Source organism: Eubalaena glacialis, chromosome 4, assembly GCF_028564815.1.
Source record: "Eubalaena glacialis isolate mEubGla1 chromosome 4, mEubGla1.1.hap2.+ XY, whole genome shotgun sequence".
NCBI classification, from domain to species: domain Eukaryota; kingdom Metazoa; phylum Chordata; class Mammalia; order Artiodactyla; family Balaenidae; genus Eubalaena; species Eubalaena glacialis.
In genome coordinates, this window is record NC_083719.1 from 177,165,961 (window position 1) to 177,178,824 (window position 12,864).

Sequence of the window (12,864 nt, forward strand, 5' to 3'; positions counted from 1 at the left end):
AAGATTTGAGTGAGGAGCCCTTGGAAGATCGGTGCCCCCAGGCCCTGGGACCAGCAAAACCCATGGCCTCAGCTGACTGCCAACTGCCCTGGGTATAAAAATGGCCTCATGGTTACATAAAAAATTGTCTATGTTTCCAAAAGCGTGCTGCCCCTGAAGATCTGGGCTGAGCGACGTGGTGATTGGGATTGGCTTTAAAATATTCCCATAGAAACAGGTGTGAGATCCTGCTCACTGTTCAGTGTGAGTGGTGGGTTCATGGAGCTTTATCCTGCTCATTCATCTCTATTCTGGGCTCATTTGAAATCCTTGAGAGTTTTTTTTTTAAGAGTAGTTTTTTAGGGGGAGGAGAAAGGGATAAATGTGTGGAGCACAGAGGACTTTCAGAGCAGTGAAAATACTCTCTATGATACCATAATAATGAATGAATACAAGTCATCATACATTTGTCCAAACCTACATACAACACAGGGAGTCAACTGTAACGTAAACTATGGACTTTGGGTCATTATGCTGTGTCAAGGCAGGGGGTTTATAGGAAATCTCTTTACCTTCCAATCAATTTTGCTATGAACCTAAAACTGCTCTTAAAAAAACAAAAAGAGCAGCTTTAAAGGCTTAGCTTGCTATACGCCCCACCCCACCAATGCTGGCTCCCAGTTGGTGGGAATGCTGGCTCCTGGGGCCCCGACACCCGCCTTGGCCTCCCCTTCCCCAATGCCCCTTCCACAGGAGTAGGGGGTTCTGTTCCCTTCACCTAGAAGAGACCTGGCACCAGGAGGTAAATCAGTAAACGCCTGATGGAGCTAGTCTTCCCTGGCGGGATCTGGCTCAGGCTGGCCAGGAGTTCCTGAGGATCCGAGACCTCCAACCCACCACGCCTCACACCCGGGGCTCCAGCACCCCTCCACCCCTAAGGAAAGGCACCAGATGAGGGCAAGTGCCCACTTTATTAGCCAGCAGCTGGTCTGCAGGGCTCCCCAAGGCCACCCTCACAGGTGGACAACAGAATGAACCTGTTACCCACTCCCCTGTCCCTGGGACCCCGGGGCCAGTGGGGAAGAGGAGATACCAGGGGCAGGAGGACTGGCCTCACAGAGGCCTCGTAAATACAAGGGGGTCACTGGCAGGGATGCAAAGGGAAGCAGGGTCTTGGGGAAGGCGGCCTATCCAGGGCGGTTCGTGTCATGCAGCCTCCTGTGTCGACGGGGGCCCCCGCTCGGCGTCTAGGCGGCACAGGGGACTGTCGTACACCATCTGCAGGTTCACCTTGTGGCCCACCAGCTCCCGGATATTGTTGATGCCATATTTGATCATTGTCGGGCTTGGGAGGGGGGACATGACATGGTTTAACACAAGGTCAGGTCATGCTCTCTTCTGATCAGAACCTCTCTTACCACCTTCCTTGAGTAAAAGCCCAAGTCCTCCCTGGGGCTCAGAAGGCCCTGCTCAATCTGTCCTGTCACCTCCCCACCCTCATCTCCTCCCACTCTCCACCTTCACTCACTCATTCCCTCCAACCACACTGGCCTCCTTAGTGTTCTCCAAACACAGCAGGCCCGCTCCAGCCTCAGGGCCTTTGCACTGGCTATTCCCTCTGCCTGGAACGCCGTTCTCCAGATATCCTCACGGCTTACCAATTCACCCACCTTCAGTCTTTGCTCAGATGCCACCTCCTCTGAGGGGCCTTCCCTGACATCTCCTTAGCCTTACCTGCTGTGCTTTCTCTATAACACTGCTTTTGGACATACTTTAAGCTTTACTTGTTGAGTTATTTATCTCACTAATTATCATCCTCTTTGTTCCACTAGCACCCCTGGCTTCATGGAAGTAGACATGTGTATGTCATAATCACAGCACAGGACTCAGTACACAGCAGGTGCTCACTAAGGGTTTCTCAAATGAATGAACGAATAGATGGGGCTGAAAGTCTGCAGGCCCCCACGCCTGGCAAGCCACCTGAGTAAGGCAGCCAACACCCTAAGTGGTTTGGGTACTCACCGCTCAAGGGAGAGGCCCCAGGCAATGACTGACACATTCTCGGGGAGCCCCATGGGCAGCAGCATCTCAGGGCGGAAGATCCCGGAGTTTCCAACCTCCACCCACTTCTTCAGGCCTGTGAAGGCAGGAGAACGATGGGGCGGCTTGTGTGGGTGATACTGGACCTGGCAGTTAGCTCGGGAGGTGGGGTGTGGGCTTGGCAGTGATGGGGACCTGGGCTGAGCCGTGGGCAGCCTGAGACCTCCCTCCCTGTCCCAGTACGGCATTCCACCCTGACCTTGGTGGTAGCTGAACACTTCCATGCTGGGCTCAGTGTAGGGGTTGTAGGTCGGCTTGAAACGCAGCTGGGTGATACCTGGGTGGGGAGGCAGCCAAACAGAGCGGTGAGGCGGGGGGCAAAGGGGGAGGGTCAGGCTGACGACCAAGGCATCCTCCTGCTTGCCCACCCCAGCCCGCCTGCTCACCCAGCTTGGTGAAGAACTCCCGCAGGACGCCCATGAGGTGGCCTAGTGTGAGGCCGTGGTCAGCCACGACGCCCTCGATCTGGTGGAACTCGGCCAGGTGCGTGGCATCCAGGGTTTCATTCCGGAACACACGGTCAATGGAGAAGTATTTGGCCGCTGTGAAGGGCTTCTGGAGGTGAGAGGCAGGCCAGGCCCGGGCATGGGTGAGAAGGTCAGGATGACAGCCCTGCCCCCTCCAACGCTGCCCAAGCCCCGCCACACCTTCTGGGCCAGGCGGTAGAGGGCGCGGGCGCTGGCCGACGTGGTGTGGGTGCGCAGCAGGTTTTTCCGAGCCTCGTCCAGTTTCCAGTTGTACTTGTACCTTCAAAGGGACATACAGGAAGTCCATGATGCAGCTCTCGGCCCCCAACCTCTTTCCCCCGACACCCCTGGGTGTCCTGCCCAGGACCCAAAGTCCTGGGTCCTGCCTTACCCTTGTGAGCCGTAGCCGCCCTGAGAGTGGGTCCGCTTGACGCGATGGACGTAGTCCATTGGGAGCTGCTGGGCCTGGGCTGGATCTGGGCAGGACAGAGCAACATCTGGTCAGTCAAGGAGCATTTCTCGGGCTTCCCTGGTGGCGCAGTGGTTAAGAATCTGCCTGCCAATGCAGGGGACATGGGTTCGAGCCCTGGTCTAGGAAGATCCCACATGCCGTGGAGCAACTAGGCCCGTGCGCCACAAGTACTGAGCCTGCGCGTCTGGAGCCTGTGCTCCGCAACGGGAGAGGCCGCAACAGTGAGAGGCCTGCGCACCGCGATGAGGAGTGGCCCCCGCTCGCCGCAACTGGAGAAAGCCCTCGCACAGAAACGAGGACCCAACACAGCCAAAAATAAATAAATAAATAACTTAGCATTTATGTGAAATATAAAACCCTTTAAATGTTGAATGGGTCCTCAGATTAAAAAAAAAAAAAAAAAGGAGCATTTCTCAAATAGCCACCGCACTGAAAACAGATAGTGACACAGGCAGCTCCCTCCCCCACCCTCCAGAGCTGCCAGAGGGTACCTGGGAACACCTGAGTCAGTCACAACTCTCCTCTGCCCACAGCCTTCCGTGGTCCCATTTCCTTTTTTTTTTCTGGCCATGCTGCACAGCTTGCAGGACTTAGTTCCCCAACCAGGGATTGAACCTGCACCGTAGGCAGTGAAAGCGCAGAGTCCTAACCACTGGACTGCCAGGTAATTCTCTCCTCCCACTCCTAACTGATCACTTCCTCCAGCCACAGGGCTTCCCTGCTGATCTGTAAGCACACCAGGCATCTGTCAGCCTCAGGGCCTTTGCACTGGCCATTCCCTTTGCCTGGAACTTTCCTTCCCCAGGCACAGCTCCCTCCCTGACCTCCTTCCATCCTTCCTTAAGCAGCCTTCATTTTATTTTATTATTATTATTTTAAAAAATATTTTATTTATCTTGTTTATTTGGTTGCATTGGGTCTTGGTTGCAGCAGGCATGCTCCTTAGTTGCAGCAGGTGTGCTCCTTAGTTGTGGCTCGCCAGCTCCTTAGTTGCAGCATGCGATCTCTTAGTTGCAGCATGCACATGGGATCTAGTTCCCTCACCAGGGACCGAACACAGGCCCGCTGCATTGGGAGCACGGAGACTTTTTTTTTTTTTTTTTTAATTTATTTATTTTTGGCTGCGTTGTGTCTTCATTGCTGTGCATGGGCTTTCTTTAGCTGCGGCGAGCGGGGGCTACTCTTTGTTGTGGTGTGTGAGCTTCTCATTGCGGTGGCTTCTCTTGCTGTGGAGCATGGGCTCTAGGTGCACGGGCTTCAGTAGTTGTGGCATGCAGGCTCAGTAGTTGTGGCTTGCAGGCTCTAGAGTGCAGGCTCAGTAGTTGCGGCGCACGGGCTTAGTTGCTCAGCGGCATGTGGGATCTTCCCGGACCATGGATTGAACCCATGTCCCCTGCGGTGGCAGGTGGAATCTTAACCACTGCGCCACCAGGGAAGTCCCAAGCAGCTTTTATTTAATTAATTAATTTATTTTTAAATAAATTTATTTATTTATTTTTGGCTGCATTGGGTCTTCATTGCTGTGCGCGGGCTTTCTCTAGTTGCAGCGAGCAGGGGCTACTCTTCGTTGCAGTGTGCAGGCTTCTCATTGCGGTGGCTTCTCTTGTTGTGGAGCATGGGCTCTCGGCACGCGGGCTTCAGTAGTTGTGGCTCGTGGGCTCTAGAGCGCAGGCTTAGTAGTCGTGGCGCACGGGCTTAGTAGCTCCGCGGCATGTGGGATTTTCCTGGACCAGGGCTCGAACCCGTGTCCCCTGCATTGGCAGGCGGATTCTTAACCACTGCGCCACCAGGGAAGCCCGCAGCCTTTATTTTAAATTGACAGCATGCTCCCCACCAACATAATGTCAATTCCCCCATCTCATTTACTGCCATCTTGCATCGCCGTGTTTACAGCTTACTCAGAATTAAATGCATATCTCGCCCAACCAGGATATGCGGGTCTCATCAGGGCAAGGATTTGTGTCTCATTCATGGCTGTGACCCAGGTGTTTCACAGAGACTTTGGCACACAGGAGCTCAGTCATTGGTGCAGGCTCTATGCTGCACGAATGTGCAAGTTCTTATGATTCCCTTCCAGAGACACAATTTTAGTGCACGTGAAAAGCCTGACATCAAATCCCAGCTCCGCCGCCTATAAGCTGTGACTCTGGGCAAGTGATGTCCCCTCTCTGAGACCTAATTTCCTCACTTGCAAAACAGGGCTAACAGTCTACTTCCTATAGTTGATGGAAAGATTAAGACAGTGACAGCTAAGTTTTACATATTTTTTTTTCTTTTTCTTTTTTTTGGCCACACTACATGGCATGTGGAACTTCCCTGACAAGGGATCAAACCAGCGCCCCCCTGCAGCGGAAGCGGAGAGTCCTAACCACTGGACCACCAGGGAAGTCCCACGGCTCAGCAAGTTTTGGATGCTGAAATGATGACAATGGCGCTATTGCTCCTGGCCAGGTAACAGACACCCAACAGCCTCATCTGCCCTGCTGGTGGGGGAAACAACAACCATTTTGGAAAGTCATTCAATTTCAGAGAGTACTAAGGACTGTGGAACAAAGAAAGAACTGGGAAGCAATGCTGAAGACTAGCAGTGACGAGCTTTTAGAACTTGGGGGGACAAGGGCATGTCAGGGTGGCCTCTCTGAGATGACATGTGAGCAGAGGCTTCATGCCAGAGCCTGCCATGATGACCTGGGAGAAGACAGTTCTCGGCAGAAGCCACAGCACGGGCAAAGGCCCTGAGGTGGGCAGGAGGGGAGGTGGAAGAAGATCACAGAAGTTGATGATAGCGGCTCACACAGGTTTGTCGGCCACACTGAGGAGGATGGAGTTTATCCTGTAAAATGGTACGCCACCCCTAAAGGCTCTGCCCAGGCCTGGCACCTCTGATGGCGCGGCGGGGCCCACCCACCTCGCAGGAAGAAGGTGTCATGCTGGTCCCGTGCTGGGTGCTGCTGGGGCTGGAAGAGTGCGTCAAAGTTCCAGAAGGAGCTCTCAATGTAATTGTCGGTCGGCATCTCGGTGAACCTGGTGGGAGACACAGCCTGACTGCCCTGCCTGTGCCCAGCAGCTGGGCTGGCCCCACCCCCGGCCCCGTGCTTACCCCATCTCCAGGAAGATCTGCCGGAACTGGGTGCGGACCTTGAGCAGGGGGTGCAGGTGGCCGCTGTCAGGCAGGACGCCATGGGCCGAGAAATTGTAGGGCTTGAAGGGCCGGTCCTGCCAGGAGCCACTATGGGGGGATGCAGGGTACATGGGTCTGGTGGGGGCTGCCTACCACACCCCCATCGGCCCCCAACTCTGGGGCTACCCCCTACCTGGAGATCATCTCTGGGCTCAGCTCTGTTTCCTGCTTGGAGATGCTGGTGCTAAAGGCACTGCCTTTGCTCACCCAGTAGGTCTTCAGGGTCCTGAGACCAGAGGACAACGCTGTTACCTCCTTCAAGCGGTTTCCCTTGACCTCCCATCTGATGCTGACCCCAAAGTCACCCACCGAGTCACTCTGCTGTATTTTCTTCCTGACACTTACCATCTCCGGAATCCTCTTAGCTGGCCCCGACCTACATCCCTATGTTCATGCAGTTACTCATTCAACAAACATTTACTGAGAACCTACTGTGTACCAGGGCCTATTCAAGGCACTAAGCATATAGCTGAGAGTGATAATAATAGGTCAAGTTTAGAGAGTTTATTCCATACTAGGCTCTGTTCCATAAAATCACCCCATAATCCTGTGTGAAAAGGAGCCATTTTACACCTGTGTAAACAGAAGCCTGGAAAGATCAGGTGACTTGGTCAAGGTCACACAGCTAGCATATGGCAGAGCTGGGACTTGAATCAGGCAGACCCACTCCAGTCTGCATTTTTTTTTTTTTTTTGGCCACGCCATGCAGCACATGGGATCTTAGTTCCCCAACCAGGGATCGAACCCAGGCCTCCTGCGGTGGAAGCTCAGAGTCCTAACCACTGGACCACCAGGGAATTCCCAGTTTGCATTCTTATAACTGCTAGGCCACTGCTACGTCTGCTCAAAGGAGTCATCAGCTCCGTGAGGGCAGAGCCCCCAGCCTGTCCAGGTCCCAGCAGTCATAAACTTTCAGACAGTGCTTAGGACTGTAAAGGAAGCAAACAGGGCACAAGGGATGGAGACCAAGAGTGAGGAACTTTTATGGAATTCGCAGGGAGGAAAGGCTGTCAGGGTGGCCTCTCTAAGGGGACACGTGAGCAGAGGTTTGATGTCAGAACTTGCTTTGAAGAAGAGCAGGAAGACCTTTCTCGGCAGAAGGCACAGCATAGGCAAAGGCCCTGACGTCGCAGGAGCCTGGCGTGTGTGCTCGACAACCACAGTGTGAAGGGAGGCTGGGAGGAGACTGATAGCACCCTGGCCCAGTGTGGGCAGAATGGCTCCCCTTCTGCTCCAGGGCCATGCAGGTGACACAGGTGTGAGCCTGGGGGGTGGCACCCACTCACACTTCAGTCAGCAGCTTTCTCTTCCTGAGCTCGCTCCTCTCCTTCTCTCCCAGCTTCTCGGCCTGTCCACCCTGGACCAGCTGGAGCCGCCGCTGCACCTCATCCTCCACGCTATCCACCTGCCACAGTGATGGGCGTGAGGGGCCGTGAGGGCAGGGGGCCCCCCTGTCCGACCACCCGCCGGCAGGGACTCACCACCCTGAACACCCGGGGCCCGTCAGCAGCACTCTTGTTCACTCGGATCCACTTGTTGGACATGGCCTTGCTGAAGCCCACCTTGCCACTGGGCAGTCGCTGTGGGAGCAAGGCTGCAGTGAGGGGGGCACAAGGGTCGCCCTCATCCCAACACCTCCCTAGGCCCTGCCCACTCAGACTCCTACCATGAGCTCGCTCTGGGGCAGGCCCTCTGGGGGGACGCTGCGAAACACCCGGGCCTCATGGCTGCCCTCCCGGGCAATCTCCTCGCCCTCAGCGGTAAGCTCCCAGCGCTTGGTGGAGCGCAGCTCAGCCTCGATTATCTGTAGGAAAACAGGGGGACATGGGCAGGGACAGCGCTCAGATCCAGGCACCCCCTTGCCGCAGCACTGGGGACGCGGGTCAAAGAACAGCCTGTGATGCCAGCTTTGCCTCTCAGCTGTACCACTTCCCAGCGGAGTGATCTCGCCTTGTTGAGCCTCAGTAGATCTTTTGTGACACGGGAAAAATGACAAAAATGATTCACACCTCCCAGGGTCAGGTAAAGTACTGAGGGTATTACCTGTCTGGCAAAGAACAAATTCTATCACTTTTGAACCGGGGAAAGATTTTTTTAAAGTCTCAGGTGAAATGATTTATTTCCACACTTACATGCATCTCAGTGTAGCCAGATGTCACAGAAGAACCCAGGCTGTCCACATTACACACAGGAACCCTAGGCTCCCCTTTCATTCTAATTCCTAGCTCTGCTCCTCTCTTGTCGTGCGACCTTGGGAAAGTTGCTTAACGTCCCTGAGCAAATTTTCTTATCCATGAGAGAAGAGTGTGGTGGGCTCTACTTCAGAGAGTTGTTTTGAGTAACTAGAAAGGATGCAGAGCGCTTAGTATGCAGCAAATGCTGCATAAATATAACTACTACTACATTAATATCATCGTCATCATCCTTACAATGAACCACGTTAAACTGCCACTACTTAACCGTCAATAGCCTACACAAATGTCACTTTCACATCAATCAAGGTACTGTCATCCCATACACCATACCTTCAATCCCTTTCTGCACTGACGACCTCAGGCTTCAAATCCAGGTTTGCCTGTTCCTTCTAGTGACACTGATCAAGATTCTGACCAGTGCTTAGAAGTTGTCACATCTGCAATATGGGGATAATAACAGTGCCATCTACTGAAGGTCACATCAAAGATTGGATGAGGAATAAATCTGAGGCCAGAGCAGGGCACATCATGTAAGTTTGATGTTTTCAGCTATGTTTTTTGAGTCCTAGCCTCACGGATCCAGCCTGCTGGGTAACCCACGGGTCTGTCAGCATCCTCCCACTCTGGCTCCATCACCCTTCCCTTGTCCAAGCCAGAAGGCTGGGCTTCATCCGAGCTACCCCTACCTTTCCATGAACCTTATTTCATTCCTTCACCTGAATCCCTCCTCCATTCCAGCTGCCTCCCTACAGCCAGGGACCATACCCTGTAGTCTGGGGATGTGCCAGCCTCTGCCATTGTCCCCTTGCCTCCAGTCCTGCCCGCACCAATCCTTCCCAAGAGTGATGTAGGCAGTACGCACATCTCATTGGCTCTAGCTCCTGCCATGGCCCCCCCAGCACCCCTGTGAGATAAAGACCTGCAAGGCCTCGCAAAATCTGGCTCTGCTGGGTCTCTCTCACCACTTGTGCCACCCCCCTACCCCACTGATCCTTAAAGTGCCATGGCTTTTCTACTCAATGCAGAAACTCGACTCAGCTGTCATCTCCTTTGGGATGCTCTCCCTGATCCTCAAGGCTGGGTCTGCTATCACCTCTGAGTTCCCCGTGCTTCCTCCATCACTCCGGTCACTTGAGTATATCCATTATACCGCAGCCTGCGTGAAGGCAGCGACTGCGTCTTTCTCGTCCACCATTCTCCTCTCCACCCCCTCAACACTGATCATGCCTCAATGGACGTTTACTGCATGAGGAACATCCGTACGCCGGGGCCCTCACTCGTTCCTGACTCCCCGCCTGCGCACCCTGGGCAGGACACATACAATTACTCCTAACCAGGCCTGAGATAATCTGGCCTGGAGGCAGAGCCCTCCTGGCAAGGGAACCGCAGGTGCAAAAGCGAGGAGGCCCGGCATCACCGGCCCAGCTCACCTCACCCAGCGCCTGCAGGCTCTTCACGGCGCCCACCACGGTCTGGTGCTCTACGCCCAGCTCGGCCGCCAGTTCTGCGCTGCCCAGGCCGCCATCGGCCGCCTCCAGCCGCTGAAGCAGCACCTCTGCCACCGGACCATCTGCCATGACTGCTCCCAGAGCACTCGGCGTGTGCCTGCCGGCGCTCACAACAACCGGAACCGGAACCGGAATCGGCGCCGGGGGGGCGTGCAACGTCATCTTGAGTGTGGCAGACTATGTTGCAGGGCTCGGGGTGCCGCCATCTTGAGCGTGTCACTTGAATTTAAGAGGGGGTTAGGCACCCAGTACTGGCTGGACTGGTGGTTTCTGGTTGACCAGAGAGGTCAAATTAATGCCATCAAAGACAGACTCACAGCATGGTTTTAAGCTTCACCCAGCCCCACCAGCAGGGGCTGTGTGACCTTGTACTTCCGCCTCTCTGGGCCTCAGACCAGTCCTCCCTTAGGGATTCTTTCTTACCCCACAGGAGGGCTGTAGGTGGTGGACTCCAGACATAGTCATCCTGCTGATGTCAACTACTTTTATTTTTTTTTAATTATCAGTTTTTAAATTATTTATTTATTTATTTGGTTGCACTGGGTCTTAAGTTGCAGCTCTCCAGCTCCTTGGTTGCAGCACATGGGCTCCTTAGTTGTGACTCCAGGGCTCCTTAGTTGCGGCATGCATGTGGGATCTAGTTCCCTGGCCAGGGATCGAACCCAGGCCCCCTGCATTGGGAGCACGGAGTCCTAACCACTGCACCACCAGGGAAGTCCCTGATGTCAACTACTTTTAAATTTTCAAAGGGAGGCTGGGTAGGGACCAACCCTATTTATAGAGGAGAGGAGGACTCAATAATAGTTATATTCAAGGTTGCAGCTAACCTGTATGGACGTTCTCCCCTGTGCCCAGCCCAGTGCTAAGTGCTTCAGGTGTCTTACTTCATTTTCCCCAAAACTGTATGATGTAGATACTGATATAATCTACATTTCACAGATGTGAAAACTGAGGCTTGGAGGGTGGTATGCCTTGCCCGAGGTTCTGCAAGGAGCTGGTGGACAGTGTCAGAAATTATAAACACCCCAGAGCCTGCCCCCTCCTCCCCATACCCCTGCTCTGAGAAGACCAATGTCAGGGAAATAATTTGTAGTATAGATCAGTGCTGTCCTATAGAAATATAATTCAAGATACTGGGAATTCCCTGGTGGTCCAGTGGTTAGGACTCCACTATTCCACTGCAGGGGGCACGGGTTTGATCCCTGGTCAGCATGTCGCAGCTTGGCCAAGACAAAACAAAACAAGAAATATATTTTGAGATAGAAATGTAATTTAACACATTTTAGTAGCAACGTTAAAAACAAAAGGGGTGAAATTAATTTGAAGAATTTATAGAACCTAAAATGTCCACATTATCATTTCAACACTTAATATAAAACTACTAGTGAAATATTTTACATTAGTTTTTCACACTAAGTCTTCAAATTCTGATGTGTATTTTCCACTTACAGCTTAGTTCAGAGCAGCTACATTTCAAAAGCCAATAATCACATGTGGCCAGTGGAGACTACATGAGACAGCACAAGTGGATTCTAATCCCAGATCTGCCATTTTTGTCCCTCAGCCAAATCACTTAATCTTTCTGTGCCTCAGTTTCCTCGCTTGGATGGAAATGATATGAGCCCAGGTTACTATGAGAATTAAGTGAAATAGTACCCACACACGTATGCAATACTTGCTGGTACTAAATTGAGTGTGGACTCTGTGTTAGGTGCTGTTCTAAGCACCTACTCATTTAGCCATCACAACTGTTATTTGAGCCTGGTAAATGGGGTTACTAATATCCCCCAATGCTGGACCTACAGTGAGGTCCTGATAAAAATTCAGAATGCATCCCTCAAAGTCTCTTCTTAGCTTCAAAGCACTTTCCCCATTTTTGCTTATTTAATTCCAGCAAGAGTCCTTCTTTCCTTGCTTCTGTCACACGCCAAGTAGGTTTTAAGCCTGTTCTGTGCCCGGTGCTGTAGGAGACACTGTGGGGTGGGGGTGGGGAATGGTGAGGTGAACAAGACAGGCACAGTGTCTACCCTCTGGCAGGAAGCACCTAGCGCATGTGTCCCTGACACATGGTAGAAGGGAGGGAAGGCGGGGGGAAGGTCAGTGGAAGGCCTAGAGTGGTCATCCCAGACTTGGGGGGTCCTCGTGGGGGAGGACCAAGTTGGGCAATACTGGATACTGTCTTGGTGAAGGGGCAGAACCCCAACTTCTCCAAGACTCCTCATTCCTCTCTTTTCTGAGTCCCCACCACTAGAGGGGAAGCACCCCCTCCCCACCCTTTTGCCAGGATCCCCCCCTTTCAGCAGTTTACTTCCACTTCCCAGGTCCAGGGCCAATTTGCTCAGAGTTTGGGAAAGCCCCAGCTCTCCTTCCTCCTTCCTGCAGCCTAGGGGCAGGGAGCTGGTGTGTCACTTTCAGTCATGTGCCTCTGGCTTCAAAAGAAGGCTCTAGTCTCAGGGGTCCTGGCCACCTCCCTTAGACCTTATCTTCCCCACCATCTGTCCCATTTTTTCCCTCCCCAACGGAACCCCCTGCCCTCTCATCTTTAGCCGTTTAATTGCAAAAGCAGGCCGTTTGTGGGAGACCACAAGGCAGTGACCCCTTTCATTTACCGGCTGAGGAGGGGATGGGGGGTAAAGGACAGGCTGCAATAAGGCGAACAACCGTAGGAGACCCAGCCTATAGTCACAACTTCGAGCCGTTCAGGGCTTCCTTCCCTCTGTCCCAGACATTCCTAAAAGCTTTGAAAGCATTTCTGCCGGCCAGCAGCTGGCCGGGGTCGCTCCTCTTGGCCTTTCAGGAGCTTCTGTGCCTTCAAAGAGGCTAAATGCCTTGCCCCAGCTCACACAGCAGCAGTCTGACAGGCTGCCAGGGAACTAGGGGCCGTACGGAGGAGAGAGCCGGCACTCCCCCCGCAGGCCTGCACGGCTCTGGCGCTGGGGTGAAGCGAAGCCCCAGGGCTCGA

The 12,864-nt window shown here is 53.4% G+C and overlaps 1 protein-coding gene across 3 annotated transcripts; it reads right to left on the reverse strand.

Annotated features, from left to right (window-relative positions):
- Positions 1 to 931: 931 nt before the first annotated feature.
- Positions 932 to 10,008, reverse strand: FARSA (phenylalanyl-tRNA synthetase subunit alpha). 3 transcript variants are annotated; one of them, XM_061188724.1, is made up of 13 exons: positions 9,825 to 10,008; positions 7,866 to 8,003; positions 7,681 to 7,779; positions 7,486 to 7,604; positions 6,333 to 6,425; positions 6,119 to 6,247; positions 5,927 to 6,042; positions 2,938 to 3,022; positions 2,727 to 2,826; positions 2,466 to 2,634; positions 2,279 to 2,356; positions 2,002 to 2,116; positions 932 to 1,324 (listed from the first exon to the last, which is right to left on the reverse strand). In XM_061188724.1, exons 1-13 carry the CDS (start codon positions 9,969 to 9,971, stop codon positions 1,186 to 1,188), a joined length of 1,527 nt encoding a protein of 508 aa, XP_061044707.1. In that variant the 5' UTR covers positions 9,972 to 10,008; the 3' UTR covers positions 932 to 1,185. The 3 variants fall into 3 exon arrangements, with proteins under 3 accessions (XP_061044707.1, XP_061044709.1, XP_061044708.1); XM_061188726.1 differs by lacking the exon at positions 9,825 to 10,008 and adding an exon at positions 8,725 to 8,816; XM_061188725.1 differs by lacking the exon at positions 7,681 to 7,779.
- Between the last annotated feature and the right edge of the window lie 2,856 nt (positions 10,009 to 12,864).